Genomic DNA, 20,400 nt, shown 5'->3' with positions numbered 1-20,400 from the left:
CGTGTATGTGCATGTGTGTATATGTATGTATATATAAAAGTTGATGCATTCTCGAAACCTTAATCTTGATTCTGCTCTTAATAGACTAGAAGAGGATTTCAGGGAAAAAAAATTTCCAAGAAGGTTATTGGAGTGATCTATTTTCTGAAGCTTTGTGTATCTAAAGGTATATCTTTGCTTCTTTCACACAAGAAAAGTAGTTTATCTGGCTAAATAAATTCTTGGACCAAAACTTTCCTCCCTGATACTTTGTCAACACTGGTCTTTATATCTGGGCATTTATTATAGTAAAAATGTCCGGGGCCTGCTTGACTCATTTCTTTTTTGGTAACTTGCTTTTTTTTCCTATAGGCTTGATGACTTTTAATTTTTTTAATCATATGGATATTGTCAGAATGTTTCTATGGAATAGGTGTCATTTAATTGTTTTTCCTAGAAAACTGAGACCTTTTGATCTGCCTCTTTTTGGTTCTTTTTTAGCTTTATAAGTTTTGTCAGTTGTAGCTTTGACTATTGCTTCTAATATTTCTGATTTCTTCCTTGGAGAAGTGTGATCTCTGTTATTTATCATCTTTGTATGACACCTTCTGTTTTATAGTTATACACTTTTTCTCCACATTCTGGAAGGAACCTTTCATGTTTAATTTCATAGTACTGCTTTGATACTTTTTAACATTGTTTCTCCTCAATTCACTGTAAGTTCTGCTTTCCCGCCTCACAAAGCTTCCTTTCCCTCTCATCCTGTTGGCCTGTTGTCCTCTCCTGTTCTCCATTCACGGCCTTTTGGTCCTGTTTTATGTCTGCTTTGTGTCTCTTAGGGAAAATGCATTTCAGATATCTAAATTTTTCTCCTTTGTTTCTGGATTTAATAATTCTGTGACTTGTTCTTTCTGTGCATTTTCAGTATAACTTTGTGGTATCTCATACTGTCTACTTTTTACCTTTTGCTTTTATTCACTTGTCCTGGAGTGTGGAGAGAGCTGTCGGATTTCCGTTTGCCAGCAGGGGCAGGATGTAGATCAGCCTGGGCTCTGCCCATTGGCCATTGAGTTAGCTGCAATTTCTCTGCAGCCCTTGAAGCTGGAGGGCCATTGTTTGGCTCAGTTTCTTGCTCTGTTCTCAGCAGGTTATGGGCACTTTTCCTATGTGGCTTTGACCTGGGTGGGACCTTTTACCTCTGAGGAATGATCCTTTCTTAGGAGGTTTCTGATAAGCCACAGGCTCCTCTGTCCACACACAGTGTGTGGGGCTGGTGTGGAGTCAATTGGGGAGAGGAGGCACAAGACAGCCACCTGGCAGAGAGGGTCCCCACACAGGGCTACTGAGCCAGTGGACAGAAAGGGGCAGGCAAACTGTTACCTGCTTTTAGGGAGAGGAGGCCACATTGTCCGATGAAGTAAAGCAAAGTGAAGCCACCAACTTTTAACTGGGTGACCTCTAGTAAGGAGGAATTCCTGTTGGTGCCTGACAGGACATCTTTTTGCCCCATGTTGTAAGTTTTCCTTTCTTTCCCGCTTCATAGGCATTTTACTTGGCATGGGAATGGGCAGCTGCTACCAAGCGATGTCAGAAATCCCTTACAGATAAGGCACATAGTAGTAAATGAGTTCTCAGGTGACACACAAATGTATGTCATATAATTCCAGGTTTCATAATGGGTAAGACCCTATGCAGAAGTGGGAAAATATCTCAAAGAAATTAAAATATTAACAACATGTTCTTGCTTGAATGGTGGGGCTACATGTAATTTAAGTATTTTTTCTTAAATTTTCTAAGTATTTTTAATGTTTATGTGCCATTTTTCTAATGACCAGTGAAAGTATAATATAGGCTTATTTGTTTCAGGTTAATGTAAATAAGATGGGCGCCTTTCTATCTTTTCCCTTTGTTTCAGACTGCAGTGCGAATGTGCATAAGGGTTGTAAAGATGCTGCACCTCCATGTACCAAGGTAATCACTTGCTCAGCCTTTTGTGTTGTATGTGTCTATCAAGTTTGGTTGCATCATATTATCTATTTAGGTTTTTACTCTCTTATTGTATAGATTTATTTCTAAAGTGATCAGTGTAATGATAAAATAACACATGTTCCAAGTGTATAATTACTGCCTTAACTATACACTGAGAAATAGAGGGAGAACTTGAGTGTGGCCATCTATATGTTATGGAGTATGGCTCTGTTAAGCTTTCCTCTGGGACCTGCTGGGTTTACTGGTGCAAACCTCAAGCATATGTAAATGAAGTCTAAAGGAGTAATTTGTAAACACATCACCACCTGCAGGACTTGTTAACAACAGATTTCCAGGCCCTGATCCCTGAGTTTCTGATCCAGTAGATCTGGGAGGGGCCTGAGAATTTGCATTTCCAGCACATCCCCAGGTGGTGCTTCTGGCTAGGGCTGCATCCTGAGGCCCACTGGATCAGAGAGATGTGTCCGAGTTCTGGAGGTGGGCTGGAGTGGATGAGAGCATCTCTCATCCTATTCCTTTCTTTCCTAAAGTCATGTCAGAAATGCAGGTGAGTGGGCATGACAGCCCTGCAGAGGGAACTCGGAGTCACTAGCCTCTGTATTGATTGAAACACAGGGGTGTCTGGGGCAGAGTTGAGGGTGATGTTCCCATGCTCAGTGTCATTCTGTCCCATAGGCAGGAGGACTGACTGGGAGTAGGAAAACAAGCAGGAGGAAGACAGTCCCACCCTGAAACCCTTTCAGCCTGTTTCTGACATATGCCCCATGGGGCACACCTTCATTGCAACCTGCATGTCTCATTATTGTTAACATTTTTCTCTTCATGTCATTTAATGTCCTTTGCTTTGAATTCCTCTTTGTTTGACATGAGTAATGAAAATGATAAAGATGAGGGTGCTGTTCTGCGGGCATTTCTGTAGTCTAGTGAAACTTTCATCTTATTTTATGTGTTTCTAATGTTCTTTACCAGAAATTCCAAGAGAAATACAACAAGAACAAACCACAGACTGTCCTTGGAAGTAAGTGATGTGGAAAATGTTGGTATAATTTGTAGTTATGGAGATCCAGAGTGGTATAAACTCCCATGGCAACCTAACAGCCTTGGTGCTATATGCACTATATGATCTTGTATATTAGGGAGGATTGTATAGAGGAAGTGTTGCTGTATTACCTCAATTCTAGGATGTGATCTAGTGTAATATGTGCTTTTGATTTAATGATAACCTTTTGGGGAAAAGAGAAACACTGCATTTCATGTCCATAATTTTATGTTTTCCTAGCAGTAGCACATATTTATCTATACAAATGTGCATCAGGTGCTTCTTAAGAATCACAAAGTTAGTGGAAAAATCTTCGGGCTTGGAGTTTACAGTCCCTGTTGTCCATTATCACAGGAACCAGGTGCTTTTTATTAGCTGTGCTTGAGGCTGTGATTGCATCAGCTCCTTTAGGATGGTAGCAAAATTTCAAGGCACACAGGAGTTTTGTTTGCATATCATTAAACTTGGTGGTTCTGTTTTTTCTTAAAGTATGTATTGCTGAAATTTAAACAGTTTTTCTTGAAAGTAAGTGGCAGCCTCTGACAGTTCTTTACATTGCATGCCAAAACTAGGGACCATCATTTCCTAAGTTTGAAAATACTTTCATTTGTTGTGAGAGACTATGCAAGTTCTTCTGCCTCAAATACTGCATTGCTTGCTATGTGGCAGGCATTTTTCATTTGTGGTCACTTTTCATTTCAGTGCTGTAACAAAGTGTGACCAGTGTTTTAAAAACCACTTAAACCAGGGGATAATGAGGTATGCAGATTCATGCTGACATGCGATTGGGTGTGATGTTACACAAGGTTACATGAGGTTAAGCTAGTATGGGCACTAACAACTGTGACAGCATTTACTGGAAATCCCTTTGGCTTCAGTTGTAAGGTACTTCTCAATTTCATAATGTAAGCATGAAAACAAAAGTGTCTTAGAATTAACAGAATACCATACATTTCTTCTTTTTACTTGAAAGTCATGAGAATCAAATTAAATCATACATGTGTAAACTCCTTCATAATATCCTGAGATTCCATGTAAGTACTTTCCGCCTTTTGTTTGAGGAGGTGTATGCTACAGCTATGATATTATAGGACTGAAATGTTCTCGGAGATAGCACACATCAAATGTAAGTGTATATATGCCCATAACAATTTAGAATGCACCAGAAAGGTATTGAAGTACCATTTAGTTTTCAGTATGTGAGAGAGAATACCTCAGTTTGGCTCATGGGCTTCATTTGTCTGAAAATCTTATACCGTAAAGAACAAACTCCCCAGCATCATTCCAATCTATTGACATTCTCTGTGTTTGTGTACATATGCTTGTTTATACACACAATATGCATTCTGGTAGTAGTGCTAATAACACCTTGCATCTATGGATGCACAAGCAGTGGTTTATGGAAAGCTGTCTCAGTGTTTCCCAATTCCATTTTCTTGTTTGTGCAATCCCAGTCACCCACAGTCTCCAAGGGGATGTGCTAAAGCAGACCTGCCCGATGGATATCAGGGTGTGTGAAGTGGAAGGGACATTTGAAGCAGGTGTTGGGATGTGGCAGGGAGACTAGTCTCAAGAAGCAGCCATTCCAGGGCTTAGCTTTTTCCTTGAAGTGACTGTCTTTATTTGTAATTACTGCCCTCTGTGAAAACCACCTGAAGCATCCATTCTGATTTCCAGATTCTTCATTTAGAGACGCCCCACAGCCCGGGCTCTCCTTGCACCCTTCCTCCTCCATGCCTATTGGACTGCCAACTGGGAGGAAAGAAACTGCAGGGCAGGTCCATCCATTGTCCAGAAGCGTTCCAGGCACCACGTTGGAAAGGTAAGGCTCTGTGTGGTTACACCCGAATGTCTCAGAGCTGTCATGAGGGTTAACTCTTCTCTCTGCCTCCCTCTGTCCAGCTTCAGGAGGTCAGGGACATCCTTGGAGTTCGAAAGTGACGGGAACAACTGGAGAAGCCGGTCTCACTCTGATGAACTGCTACAGTCCATGGGGTCTTCTCCCTCCACGGAGTCTTTCTTAATGGAAGGTGAGGAGAAGACCTGGCTGCATTTGCTTGTGTTCCTGTGAGCATTTGCCCACAGGAATGTCTCCTGAGGGATGTGAGATTGAGACATACTCTGTGTTCTTCTTGAATTTTGTTTCTTGGTGTCTCTTTGGTATAGGTTCTTCTGATGATAAGAATGAAAAATTATCCCCAGAGGAGATTCCCAGACAGGGACCAAGGAAATATGACATTCTTTTTAATGGGTAGATGTCATGAACAAAAGGAAAAGAATAAAGTATATTATGTGTTGTTATGCTTAAAAAAGTGATGAATCGGAATAGAATCGTACATTAAAATATATACACTTCAGTTCATTATACTGAACTTCCCAAATCTGTGAGATTTATCCCCATCTAGTGCCTCCTACTTGTAGGGGCATAAAAACACTTTTTTAGAAAACAGATACTTTAAGATAGGATTTAACTTGGGGAATTGCTTTTTGTACCAAAACTGTATCAGTAAATCAAGGATGAATGAAGGAGAGTCAAATGACAAGAGAAAGGAGTGGACTCTGCCCCAGGAATATTTCTTTTATTTTAAATGTAAGCCTTTAAATTCATTGTTATTTCATCTGCACTGCTTTGAGTTGGAATTGCTTTCCAGAGTGCTGTTTGGACATAGGATTTTGTTGTCCTGAAGGGGGTGGGGTGTGTGTGTGTGTGTGTGTGTGTGTTGTCAAATTCTGTCAGAAAAATCTATATATACGTGTGACTCAAGCCTTACACCCAGTTTCATGTAAGGACAGCAAGTCAAACAGCAAGCAGATTAAATGGACAAGTGCAAAATTCAGATTTCACTAAACAGTGCAAAAGAAATTGGTTTGTTCTAGATTTTGTAAGCACATTATGGACTCTGAAGGTTACCAAAAATAAACTAATATAGAGCAAGCCAAAACAAAAGCATCTTCAAATGTTTTTTTTTTTCTTGCATATCCACAATCACTGTTTTAATATCTGGTTCTCCTTGGCTTTCCTGAGAGCCGTCTGGATTTGGATCATTTTGCCAGTGTGCTTGGCAGATGTTTCAGCTCCACACTAACAATAATTGGCTCAGTCATTTGTGTATTCATAGCAGGTTCACTGGTGTGATGGATCCATAAACGGGGTACTTGTGAAGGCCCGCCTGGGTTATGTGTGTTACTCTGATTCTAATCTTTTAAACACATCAGACGTGGTGGATTCATCTCTGTGGAGTGACCTCAGCAGCGACGCCCAGGGGTTGGAAGCTGAGTCCTGGAGTCTTGTAGTGGACCCCTCGTTTTGTAACAGGCAGGAGAAGAATGTCATCAAAAGACAGGATGTCATTTTTGGTAAGCATTTCAGATACGCTCTTTAGGCTGAAGCAGGGGATGCAGAGCAAACGGCATGGAATGTGAAGCCTTACTGAAGCCTTCATACCCAGTTCTACCATTTTCTAGTTACTTGATCTCAGACAAATTATTGAGACTGAACTTATTATCACCTGGACTTCAGTCTCTACATCTCTAAAATAGGGATAATGATATTTGGATTTAAAATGTTGTGAGCCTTAAGTGAGACATTAGAGGTACCTGGGATAAAGCAAATTTTATTTCACATACCCTTTTCAAGTTTACTTAGGCATGGCCTATATTCTTTTATTGTAAGACTCACAGTAAACTGTCACATATGTTGATATAGGGTGAACATTGCTGCTGCATATATGGCCCTGTCATTTGTTGCACATACAGGGAGTGCCATTCGTATAGACTGCAATGGGACTGGCAACCCTTGCAAAGATCAGAGCAATGTCAACTGCATGCTGCAGTCCTAAGGATGGGTTTTAACTCTGGTGGGAGTTTATGATTTGATACTGTTTTGGGGAGCAGGCAATCTGAATTAGGGAATAAAATTATAGACTAGTTAGGAAAAAAATGAAGTTTAAAAAATGTTCAAGTACAAAGTAGATGTTACAGTGTGATTCCAAGAATTTGCCCGACTTTAAAGATGAGTCTAGCTTATAATTTCACTAGTCCTGTGTATGTAAGTATAGGTGTAAAAGCCCAGTGGCAATAAGGGACCCCTTCTCACTTGTGCCAGGTGGTGGTTCTGCAGGTCAGATGAGATGATATGTGAGCATGTTTTGTAATCTGTCCAGGGCTGTATAGGCAGGAGTTGTTTTGGAAAGGAAGATGCTGCCCCCTTTAATATTTCTCATGTAATTTACATTATGCTGTAATTATTCTTTATTTACCTTGTAATTTCATATGTTAAAAATAACCTAATCCTTTGGGATGAATTATGTTGTATAATTCATAACATGACCTTTAGTTTCAGAAAGGCTTGTAGTGAGGGGAAAATCCTTTATCATCGTCATTGTCTCTCTTTAAGGATGAGGAAAATCATTCCTATTTTTTGGGTCATAATGGATAAGTGGATTAAAGGATTAAAAGAAATGATATAAATAGGTGCTTAGTACAGAGTAGGTGCTAAAAAACATGATAGGAAATAATAATTTGAAGTTAGTGGGCCTGGCCCAATTAAAGATATTTTAGTTTTATGATAAAATAAAGCTATATTTAGATTTGTTTATCCCTCATGACTGCTATTTTAGATTATTTCTCTGAACATGTGAGTCTGGAAATACTCATTAGTCTAGAGCTTGTACTTCTGGTGCTCCCATAAATTGTGAATCATTATTTCCTCTCATGGGGCATTTTAAAAATTGATATGTAATTCATTTATCTTAAAACTCCCCCTTGGCAGTGCACAGTCTAGTGGTGTTTAGTATATTTACAAAGTTGTAGCATCATCAACCACCATCTAATTCCAGAACATTTTCGTCAGTCCGAAAAGAAACACTGTACCCAGTAGCGTCACTCCCCAGGTCCCTTTCCATCAGCTCCTTGCACCACTAATCTAATTTCTGTCTCCCTAGATTTGCCTAGTCTGGATATTTTGCATAAGTGGGATTGTACAATATGTGGTGTCTTGTGACTGGCTTATTGTTGTCAAAGTTCAGCCATGTTGGATGTCAGTACTCCATTCCTTTTTATGGCTGTATCATATTTCTTTATAAATACACCACATTTTGTTCATCTAATGATCGGTTAATGGTCATTTTGGGTTTCCACTTTTTGGGTCACATGGTAATTTTGTGTTTAACCTTTTGAAGAACTGCCAGCTGTTATATTTCCATCAGCAGTGTATGAGGGCTTCTATTTCTCCACATCTTTACCAACACCTCTTTATTGCCCATCCTTTTTATTACAAATATTCTAGTGTGTATGAAGTGGTGTCTCACTTTGGATTTTATTTTCATTTCACTGATGGCTATTGATATTGAACATCCTTTTATGTGCCGAATGGCTATTTGTGTATCTCTCTGGAGAAACAACTATTCAGGTATTTTGCCTATTGTGAAGTGGGTAAGAGTCCTTTATATATTCTGGATGCAAGTTCTTTATCAGATGTTTTTCTATTTTTTTCCCTTATTTGTCATTCCTTTTACTGGAAATCCCAGCATTTCTTTTTCCATAAAAGTTTAATAATTGGTGTCCTTGGCAGCCACACTTTATTAAACATTTCTGTTTGAAAATCATGCAAGGTCTTTGAAAAATATAAAATTCCATGTTCGTTATAGTACTTTAATCATTGTTGCCATAGCCCTGCAACCTGATCATACAATTTTTCTTGAACATCTACATTTTCTAGAATGCTCTCTTTCCATAGATATTGAGTTTTAATTCTATTAATCTCTGCTAAGAAATTTTTCTCCCCTATTTCTATCCATTGATTCCACCTGACTCCTTGGTTACCCACGTAACAGGTCAGATCTCTCTGTGATAGCATTTAGCTATTATCATCTAGCTGGCCCCCCTGTGCTTCTTCAGCTTTTCTTCTCTAAGAAGAAGCCTATTACTTGCCCTGAGGTATGGAGCAAGTTATTTCCTACCTTTAGGCACTCAGTTTATTCAGCTAAAAGTATAGATAATATGACCTATTTTTTGTTTGTGAGAAATAAATAATGTATACCACTCAACAAATATTAGCACCGTTATTTGCCAGGTATATATCTAAAAACTAGAGAAATAACACCAAACAAAATGTGCATATTCTCTGCTCTCATGGACTTACTTTCTTGTGGGGAGTCAGAGAATATACAACCTACAGTGTAGTGTAAAAAAGAAGTAAAGTAGATAATAGGCTGTAGGTAGTGATAGGTGCTAAGAAGTAAAATAGAGTAGTAGGCTATATCCAACATTGGGACAAGGGGTATTAAATTGCAGATATGGTATTCAGGGAAGACTTATGAGAAAAAGTAATTGATGAGACCTGGAAGACTTTGGGAAGGAGTTAGATGGATTTTGAGGGAAAGAGCATTTCAGGTAGTAGGAACAGCAAGTACGGAGGCCTTGTAGAATTGTATTTTCTCCCATTCTTTGGTTTGTCTTTTTTTTTCCTTGATGAGCCTTGATCATAACACATTATTGTCCTCTTGGAGAAAGAATTTTCGAGGCAGATCCAGCAATAGAAGGACCTACTGTTGCCTGCATAAGGAATTTTATTCTATGTAATTCAATCTAATGCACCAAACTAATTGTGCTCCTACTCAATGCAAAAACTAAAAAGAAAGAAAATTGGCAAGCTACGTTCTATGTTATAGAGCATTCAGGGGCAAATAAGGCCTGTTTCCTAACTAAAGGTACCTAGCTAGTTATGAGAGTTTCAGATACTTTGGATTCTTACGTATTGGGCTTATACATATCCTCTTCAAATATAAATAAGAAAAAAGGAAACAAGAAAATAGTTTAATATTTCAAGCTTATATTAAATGTTTAATCAACGCTGACTTTTATAGTGGAAGAATATTGTTTTATCTAAACATTCCCTCTTTTTGAATTTGTAAAATGTGGTGGGTTTAGCAACTAATTTAGGTCAACAGGGATACCTGTTTTTTTAATGCTGGTTTCTGCCCATATGTTTCAGAGCTAATGCAGACAGAGATGCACCACATCCAGACCCTGTTCATCATGTCCGAGGTCTTCAGGAAAGGGATGAAGGAGGAGCTGCAGCTTGATCATGGCACCGTGGACAAAATCTTCCCCTGCCTAGATGAGTTACTTGAAATCCATAGGCATTTCTTTTATAGTATGAAGGAGCGAAGGCAGGAATCGTGTGCTGGAGATGACAGGAATTTTATCATTAACAGCATTGGAGATATTCTTGTACAACAGGTAAGAAAGGTTTAAAGTCTCTGCCCTCAAAAACCTGATGGCCTGTAGACTTTACAGTGTTCAAAGTCTAGGAAGAGCTGGAACTGATTTCATTATCACTATTGGCAGATGGGTTGTTTGATTTTCTTTTACTTGATACTGGTTTGTGTGACTGGTGCCTGAGAGGTTTTAACAGGAGTGACTGACTCTTGGTGTGTCACAGGACTTGGTGGGATTATCCCTGACTCTGTCACTGCCACCACCTGGCAGCACAGCCATAAATCCCTTAGGAAAATGCTACCCAGACTTCTTGATGTGATGGGCTCTCTAGTGATGTAGCCCACAGTGGGCCCATGACAGTCATACCAATATCACCAAGACAAATGCTGCCGTATCTTAGGAGTGAGACAGATTTATTGTCATTAAAGCCCTGAAGTTCATGTCTAGGGGACAAGACAAGCAAATCCCACTATAAAAATAGACACATTTTGGGTGCTTGGGGTGTTTGAAGCATCTTGATAATGGGCTGTGCTACTCTCCTAATTAAAAGCTAAACCAGAACTTACCTTTGATAATTCGTAGTGGCCGCCTTGAGCTTTCCAAAAGAGGCTTTCCATGGACACATATTCATGGAGAAGTTAGTCACATGTATTCAGCAACCATAGTGGGTCAGGCACTTTTAGGGTACTTTCGTGTATATTACTTCATTTTACATTCACACGCTGTGAGGGAGACGTTTTCTCTATCGTACAAATAGAAAAACTGAGGCATGGAGAAGTTAATGACTTTCTCAGTTTCACACATCTCTTAAGTGACATTCCTGGGATTTGCATCAAAATATGATCTTGCAACAATGAGTTAAGAATGTATCTTGAGGCATCCATAGTGACATTCTAGGGAAGGTTTTTATTATCACTAGCCTCTAAGTCCCAGTGAGACAGAGATTCTTGTTTATTTTGATTATTCCTGTATTTCAGCACCTAGAACTGCTTGGTACTATAAATACTTATTGAATAAGTGGGTCAGTTAGGAAAAAAATCAGGAATTCCCTTGAATGCCATCTTTTGCAGTCCCTTACAACACTTGGGGAAGGCGTTGAGGTTCCCCCTTAATTACCTTAGCTTGGCTTTCTCTATGTAGATGCCAAAATGTCATCATCTCCAAAGTATTAATTCCGACTTAGTTTCACCCTCTCACACACAGCAGTGGAGTTTAGCTGTTGATCTGTGTGCTTAAAATTGGCCATTTCATTGATACCAAGTATACTTAAATAGAAACATTTTCAATGCACAAAAGCAAACTGAAAAATCCCACTTAATTGCCTAATACTACTTCCACATGTCTAATAATAAAAATCCACATAAATTTTCAGTCAAAGAGTCATCAGCTTTGCGGTTTATTTTTTAAGTCCTAGACCTGTTCTGTCATCATAATTCATGTGAAACTTATAGTGCCAGGTTAAGGGTCATATTTTGCAGGATAGTTTGAATAAAAGTGTCTGAATGTGTGTAAGTGAATTAGAATCTGAGTGGATTGAAAAATGAAGTGCAAGTTGGTTATTTTGTTATTTGAAATGATTTATATCCCTTTTCTTGATACAAATAATCATGACTTAACTGTGTCTTAATTATAATCTTTTAAAACATTTTGTGCTTAAGTTGCTAGCAAAAATTTCACATATCCACCAGTTGTATTTTTGTTAAATTTCTGTGGGTAAAAGCAAGGCTTCCATCTGAAGCACGGTTTGGGAAGTTGTGTCACCCAGGGTGAGCCTGGAGCACTGCTTTGGGATGATGCACACACCACTCCTTTGGGCAAAGGTGCCTGGAGTCAGGGAAAAGGATTTAAATCTGCTTTTGTGTTTCTGTTCTTGGCCATGCATAGTGGGTATGGCAAGGTATCATCCCCTCCCCATTCCATGTAAATAAAATTGTCTCCTGAGGAATAAATTAGCAAAATCCTTAGACAGTGGATGTGAGTATGGAACAAAGGCAGAACAAGCTGTTTAAGGGTGCATGAGATAAGAATTGGGGGAAATCCCACACTCTGGGTTGGAATATGATGGTAATTTAGTCAATGGAAGCTTCCCTATTGGTGATAAATTGGGAATGTGAGGAATGTAGTTGGTATCAAGCAGTTTTTCACCCCAGTGCATAAGAATTTCCTGAAGTTTGTTAAAAATGAGGAATCCTATGTTCCAGCATACCAGTGGTTTTGTTTTGATGGGATTGGAGTGGGACCTGGGATTTGGCATTTTAAATTTACTTGTTTTTTAAATTATCCCCACACCCTTGGTAACAGCTTGCAAAACTGTAATATAGTATCATGACTAGGACACCAATAGTGATGCAGTCAAGCTACAGAACGTCTCCATCAGCACAGGGATTCCTCATCTGACTAGTTTGTAGCCACACCTACTTCCCTCCCCAATTGCTGGCAACTGCTGGATTATTCTCTATTTCTATAATCTTGTCATTTTGTAATGTTATATAAATTACATACATGTTACATTGATTACACACACAGTATATAATCTCTTTTGGACTGGCTTTCTTTCACTCAGCATAATTCTCTCAAGAATCATCTAGGTGGTTGTGTCTAACAATAAATAGTTCACTCCTTTTTATTGTTAAGTAGTAGTCCAGGGTATGACGTACCAGCTTATTCAGTCATTCACCTGTAGGTCATCAGGTTGTTTCTGGTTTTTGGGTATTACAAATAAAACTTCTTTATCTTTAAACATGCATAGATTTTCATGCAAATGTAAGTTTTTCATTCCTCTGGAATAAATGCCTGGAGGTCCAGTTTCTGGATTGTATGGAGTTACATACTCAATTTTGTAAAAGATTGCTGTACAGCCACTCTGTAAAAGAGTGGCTGTACCATTTTATATTCCCATCAACAATGTATAAGTAATCTGGTTTTCTCCACATCCTCACCAGGATTCAGTCTCATTACTTTTTTATTTTAGCTACTGAGAGGTATGTAGTGAAATCTCACTGCAGTTTAAATTACAATTCCCTAATGGATTATGATGATGAACATCTTTTCATGGACTTACTTGATATCTGTATGTCCTCTTCGGTGAAATGTCTGTTCATGCCTTTTGTTTATTTTCTAATTGGATTGTTTATTTTCTTACTGTAGACTACTGACATTTTTTATTTATTCTAGATACCAGTCCATTGTCAGATATGTTGTTTGCAAATACTTTCTTAAGTCTGTAACTTGTTTTATCATTCTCTAATTTTGATGAAGTCTGACATTTCAGTTTTTCCTTTTAAGGATCAAGCTTTTGGTTTCAAGTCTAAGAACTCTGTCTCACTGGATTTCTTAAGGATTTTCTATATTTTTTTTCTAAAAGTTATAGTTTTAGGTCTTAAATTTAAGTCTATGATCCATTTTGAGTTAATTTTTATATAAGATAGGAGACTTAGGTTGAGGTTCCTTTTTTTTTTAAATTGGTCTCTGTATGTCCATTTGCTCCATGCCATTTATTGAAAAATCATCCTCCACTGAACTGCTTCTGATCTTCTGTCAAAAATCCATTGGGTATTGTCCTTCAACACAGTCTTAATTATTGTACCATGTATAATCTTTTTTTTAAATTTTGGTATCATTAATATACAATTATATGAGCAACACTGTGGTTACTAGATTCCTCCCATTATCAAGTCCCCCTCACATACCCCATTATAGCCACTGTCCATCAGCATAGTAAGATACTATAGAGTCACTACTTATCTTCTCTGTGCTATACTGCCTTCCCCGTGTCCCCTGCTACATTGTGTGTCCTAATAATAATGTCCCTTATTCCCCTTAGCCCTCCCTACCCACCCATCCTCCCCAGTCCCTTTCCCTTTGGTAACTGTTAGTCCATTCTTGGGTTCTGTGAGTCTGCTGCTGTTTTGTTCCTTCAGTTTTTGCTTTGTTCTTATACTCCACAGGTGAGTGAAATCATTTGGCACTTGTCTTTCTCTGCCTGGCTTATTTCTCTGAGCGTAATACCCTCTAGCTCCATCCATGTTGTTGCAAATGGTAGGATTTTTTTTCTTTGTATGGCTGAATAATATTCCATTGTGTATATATACCACATTTTCTTTATCCATTCATCTACTGATGGACACTTAAGTTGCTTCCATTTCTTGGCTATTGTAAGTAGTGCTGCAATAAACATAGGGGTGCATATGTCTTTTTCAAATTGGGCTGCTGCATTCTTAGGGTAAATTTCTAGGAGTGGAATTCCTGGGTCAAATGGTATTTCTATTTTGAGTTTTTTGAGGAACCTTCATACTGCTTTCCACAATGGTTGAACTAGTTTACATTCCCATCAGCAGTGTAGGAGGGTTCCCCTTTCTCCACATCCTCACCAGCATTTGTTGTTGTTTGCCTTTTGGATGGTGGCTATCCTAACTGGTGTGAGGTGATACCTCATTGTGGTTTTAATTAGCATTTCTCTGATGATTAGCAATGTGGAGCATCTTTTCATGTGCCTGTTGGCCATCTGAATTTCTTCTTTGGAGATCTGTCTGTTCAGATCCTCTGCCCATTCTTTAATTGAATTATTTGCTTTTTGTTTGTTGAGGCACATGAGCTCTTTATATATTTTGGATGTCAACCCCTTAGCAGATATGTCATTTATGAATATATTCTCCCATACTGTAGGATATCTTTTTGTTCTACTGATGGTGTCCTTTGCTGTATAGAAGCCTTTTAGTTTGATATAGTCCCACTTGTTCATTTTTTATTTTGTTTCCCCTGCCCGTGGAGATATGTTCATGAAGAAGTTGCTCATGTTTATGTTCAAGAGAGTTTTGCTTATGTTTTCTTCTAAGAGTTTTATGGTTTCATGACTTACATTCAAGTCTTTGATCCATTTTGAGTTTACTTTTGTGTACGGGGTTAGACAATAATCCAGTTTCATTCTCTTACATGTAGCTGTCCAGTTTTGCCAACACCAGCTGTTGAAGAGGCTGTGATTTCCCCATTGTATATCCATGGCTCCTTTTTTGTATATTAATTGACCGTATATGCTTGGGTTTATATCTGTTCCACTGGTCTGTGGGTCTGTTCTTGTGCCAGCACCAAATTGTCTTGATTACTGTGGCTTTGTAGTAGAGCTTAAAGTCAGGGAGCATAATTCCCCCTGCTTTATTCTTCCTTCTCAGGATTGCTTTGGCTATTTGGGGTCTTTTGTCTTTCCATATGAATTTTAGAACTATTTGCCCTAGTTCATTGAAGAATGCGTAGGTATTTTGATAGGGTTGCATTCTATCTGTAGATTGCTTTAGGCAGGATGGCCATTTTGACTATATTAATTCTTCCTACCCAAGAGCATGGGATGCATTTCCATTTATTAGTGTCCTTTTTAATTTCTCATAAGAGTGTCTTGTAGTTTTCAGGGTATAGATCTTTCACTTCCTTGGTTAGGTTTATTCCTAGGTATTTTTGTAGCCACGTAATCTTGAAGTTGGGTAGACCAAGTCCTTCCACTTTATTCTTCTTTTTCAAAATCGTTCTTAGGTATTCTAATTCCTTCTTCTTCCATATAAATTCTAGAATAATTATGTTATCTATATCTACAAAAAACTTGCTAGGATTTGATAAGAATTGCATTAATTCTGATATCAATTTGGAAGAATTGATATGTTTATTATGTTGAATCTTCCAATTATAATCATCTCTCTCTGTGTATTCACATCTTCTCTGATTTCTTTCACCAGCCTTATGGAGTTTTCAGCATCCAAGGCCTGTATGTGTTTATGTGTTTTGTTAGGTTTGCACTTAAGATTTTCTTTCTTTCTTTCTTTTTTTTGAGTAATTTTAGGTGATTTGGGGATCATCTCATCAGACTTAGGGAGCTCAAGCATAGATAAAATTGTAAGCAAAGGTGAAAAGACCAGAGACAAAGATTTTCTACAGGTCAAGCTTATTGAAATATCCAGCCCACATCTCTACTTTTCTCTATCAGTTAATCAATTGGCATTCTGGTTATTCATCTTTCTCTTTTATCTTGTGATGACTTGCCTCTTGATCCATTTGTGACACATTGACAACAAACATCACATGCCTAACTGAGGACTGAGTCCATGGACATGATCGGTTAGCTACTGTAGGAGGTCAGACCTTCCTGCGGACCTCCACATGTTACCACAAACCTTATTTTCAATCTGTTAAAGTAGTGGAACTACAAATTGAAATGACAGAGTTGCACAAAGACTTAAAGAATAGAAGATATGTTTTTCAATTGGCTTTTTGATAATCAAATTAATTCAACATCATGTCATCACATTCAGTTGATCTTTCCCTTACCTCTTGACAACTTTCTCTTAGTCTAATAAAAAGTGGGGAAAAGAAGTGATTGTGTTAAGAAATTCTATGATGTTTATTCTTTATTTAAAAAGAATGTATGAAAACATATGAAAATTGCATGTTCTTTTCAGTGTTTAGAATTGACTAAGTTTGTAAACCGTCATTAAAATGTATTCCTCTCAGTTTTCAGAAGAAAATGCAAATAAAATGAAAAAAATATATGGAGAATTCTGTAGCCATCACAAAGAAGCCGTTAGCCTCTTTAAAGAACTCCAGCAGAATAAAAAGTTTCAGAATTTTATTAAGGCAAGTATTTAAAAGTCTTTTACAAATTGGTAAGCGACACTTACTCATGCTTGTTTCATACATGATTTCAACGAGTTTCACACCTAAGGGCTGCTTTTCAAAGAAAGGAGAAGGAAGTGTAATAGGTTTGTGACAAAGGTGGAAAGTATCTTTGTTAGTAAAATACTTCTCCCAAAACATTTCCTTTTGTGTCTTAAATGTGTGAAGTTATGTCTTCCAAGCTTCTGAGTATCTTTGTAATAGCCTGGAAGCTGTTTCATGCCCTGACAGGTTATGTATCAGAGAGCCGTGGTAAAAGTAGAAGGCTTCTACCCTACTCCCACTGGATTCATTTGAAGCAAAATTTTAACATCATATCGTTTTCATGTATAATATGTATCTCCAAGCAATTTTTCTTTTAAAAAATTATGATGGCCTACTTAAATTTTCAAATTTTCTAAATTATCTCATAAAATTGTATTGCCTAAATCAAGATCTGTGTAAGGTTCATATACTCTATAGGGGGGTTATATCTTTGAAATTTTTAAAAACTTGAATGCTCCCCATTTCATCACCCACTTTTTTGGTGTCCAATTTATTTGTTGAAAAAATTTTCCATTAGAGTTTGAAGAATTCTAAATTTTTATGTAACATTTTAAGAATGCTGCCAGATTCTCCTTCTTTGTTTCTTGTATGTGTGTATTGAAAACTTGAAAACTTAAAGAATATTTTGAGATTTTTAGAAAAAAAAAGTTGTCCTGATTGGAGGGACCTTTTCTTGCCGTGATGAATAATCACAAATGGAAAGGTAGACTTGTTGAGTTAACTACAAACTCAAAATTCAAAATCTAACTTTGATTTCTACATGTTTTTCAAAACTTTTGCTCTTCATGAATCTTATCATTTATAAGTATTGGAACCTGCTCACTTTGGTACTTTACTACAAGCATATCAGAGTAACTTCAACTTGAAATCTTGGAGAGTTGGGTTATTGAAATTAATGACAAAGTACACAAAGTTAATGTGCATGTTATTATAGCTGAATAGTTTCTATAATAACATGCACATTAACTTTGTGTACTTGTTACAGATTCTTTGTTTTATTAAACTCAGCCTAAAAAGAAAATACTGGCAGTTTGTGTGTGTGTGTGTATACATGTTTTTTTTTCTTCTTAAGCTCCGAAATAGTAATCTTTTGGCTCGACGCCGAGGAATTCCAGAATGTATCCTGCTAGTCACTCAGCGCATTACAAAGTACCCTGTCTTGGTGGAAAGGATACTGCAGTACACAAAGGGTGAGTGATGACTTTGCCTCTTGTATTAGTTTTAAACATAGCTAAGGTGTTGTAAACAGCTATAAATGCTTGTGGCCTCTGATTCAGAAAGATTTTTCACTATAGAAAAACTGTTAAAGCTATAGGATTTGGATCCATTTTGAGAAGTTTTCTTTTATAATGTAGCTTGGCAAATAGTCTGAATTCCTCCAAGCAGCCCAAACCAAGCAAACTTCTTCATACTTTGCCTTTCCCTTCTCCAATTTCCTTACATCCAGATCTTCTGAAAATCTCTTCTTCCTCATCTTCCTGTTGCCTTCCCTGCTGGCAGTCTGATGAACATGTAAGATTGATCCTATCAACAAATGTCAGCTCTTTCAAGCAAAGAATTTTAGATTGAGAATGATTTCTGAAGGAGCTATTTTTAACCCTGTCAGTTCATCAGATTCCAAGGAGTGACTTCTGGCATCCTTTAAGATGCTGTCAATGTATGTGGCTGGACTATAAGGTCCTTGAGCAATCTCAGACGCCTGTGTCTGTGCTGTTCACAACTGGATCTTCAGTGCCTACTGCAGTGGCTACACAGAACAGGCAATCAATCAATAAATATGTATCAGTGCAATGAATGAAGAGCTAAATTCAGTTTCATCTGAAGTTATAGGAGGCTGTTCCAAAACCTCTTCCAGAATTTTTTCTTAAGATAATTTAGAGATGAGAGCGGGTGTCCAGTGTTTTAAAAAATAACAACTGGAATCGATAATGATGTGCTCTTTCGGCCTGGGCATGGCTAACTTACCCACTAGGCAAGTGCCTTGGTCCTGTCTTTTTTAGGTTGAAAAATGTTTAAATATTAATGTATTCACCCTTATGCTAAGGCAGTTGTGAAATATAATTTTGAATATTTTATGGAGGGGAGGGGTCTAGGAAGGCCAGTGAGACTGAGGCCCATTCAAATCACCCTGCAGCTCCCTTTTATGAAACTACCCCAACTTGGACCCATGGGTTGGTTAAGTTCTAAGAAAGTTGGTGTAGGGATTATTTGACGACCTGTGTCTGGGAAGCTGGAAAGAAGGCCTAAATTAGTATGTAACAAATTCTCTGCTTGATGGGGAAGGTCATACCAGACACTGGAGTTTCAACTGAAGCACATCTGACAAGTAAATCTCCTATAGTATTTTAACACTTCCTTTTGGGAGAAGGAGTGCAAAGTGATAATTGATACTTGAATTTAACCCAACATTTTTGTTATGGAATTTTTGCTATTTGTATAATATATTTAGTTGTATTTAAAGAAACAAATTTCTTCCTTAGCACTCTGGCTTATTCTATGTTCTTTCTTTCCTGCACAGAAAGGACTGAAGAACACAAAGACTTATGCAAAGCTCTTTGCTTAATTAAAGACATGATTGCAGCAGTAGATTTAAAAGTCAGTGAATATGAGAAAAACCAAAAATGGCTTGCGATTCTGAGTAAGATTGAAAACAAAACATATACAAAGCTCAAAAATGGCCATGTGTTCAGGAAGCAGACACTGATCAGTAAAGAAAGGACTTTATTATATGATGGCCTTGTTTACTGGAAAACTGCTACGGGTCGTTTCAAAGGTATTGTAACTCTAATAGACCAATTTCTTCCTCTCTCTCGTATGTTATTCATTTAACAGAGGATAGATTTTCAGAAGAAAACTGGTTCAGAGATGCAGTCACACACATGAACCCTGGGTCAATGGACAGATTCCTGTAGGATCGAGATGTGAACTTCAACAGGCAGATGTGGCCAGTGCTACTCATTTTTAGTGGGAGTTTGCTGCCCTAGGCAAAAGCTGCCATATGTGTAACATGTTATGAACTAGCAAGTTTGTGATGTTTGGATAAAAGGAAAAGGGAATTATGTTAATTGTTGGCATGGAAATATTATTCCAGCAAATGCGGGGTGTATAGCTGGTACACCTATACACCCAGAACTTGTGCACCGACCCAGCCTAAGGCTGTCAGACCATTGGGGGGAGAATTGAACTCTGAACACCCTCTTTATTACTGAGTGATCATCCATAACATACACATTGCTGTGGGTGTAAACTCTTCCTCTGTGCTACTGTTGGCTAAAGGGCATTGACTTGATTCTATTAATCTGGTTAAAGTCTAAAACAGTTTATTCAGATCTGAAGTACTGATTATGTAGCCAGGACATTGCCTGATCCGGGTTTTCTCTACTCTGACCACACTCTAGAATTGCCTCTGGATCTTAAAAAAATGTACTGATTCTCCAGTCTCCTCCCAGAGATACTGATTTTATTGGTCT

The 20,400-nt window shown here is 37.9% G+C and overlaps 1 protein-coding gene across 8 annotated transcripts in view; it reads left to right on the top strand.

Moving 5' to 3' along the window:
• Positions 1-20,400, top strand: part of ARHGEF28 (Rho guanine nucleotide exchange factor 28) — a 327,107-nt gene that overhangs the window by 250,671 nt on the left and 56,036 nt on the right. For all 8 annotated transcript variants that reach the window (XR_012130564.1, XR_012130563.1, XM_073235080.1 and 5 more), the window contains 9 exons: positions 1,895-1,950; positions 2,938-2,986; positions 4,685-4,829; positions 4,910-5,037; positions 6,224-6,364; positions 10,002-10,249; positions 16,724-16,846; positions 18,003-18,120; positions 19,449-19,703. Coding sequence is in view for 6 of the 8 variants with exons in the window: in XM_073235080.1 (XP_073091181.1) it covers positions 1,895-1,950; positions 2,938-2,986; positions 4,685-4,829; positions 4,910-5,037; positions 6,224-6,364; positions 10,002-10,249; positions 16,724-16,846; positions 18,003-18,120; positions 19,449-19,703 (1,263 nt within the window). In the remaining 2 variants the exon portion in view is untranslated. The remainder of the gene's footprint in view (positions 1-1,894; positions 1,951-2,937; positions 2,987-4,684; positions 4,830-4,909; positions 5,038-6,223; positions 6,365-10,001; positions 10,250-16,723; positions 16,847-18,002; positions 18,121-19,448; positions 19,704-20,400) is intronic.

This window comes from Manis javanica, chromosome 1 (genome assembly GCF_040802235.1).
Source record: "Manis javanica isolate MJ-LG chromosome 1, MJ_LKY, whole genome shotgun sequence".
NCBI lineage: Eukaryota > Metazoa > Chordata > Mammalia > Pholidota > Manidae > Manis > Manis javanica.
This window is presented reverse-complemented; position numbering and strand designations above follow the sequence as displayed.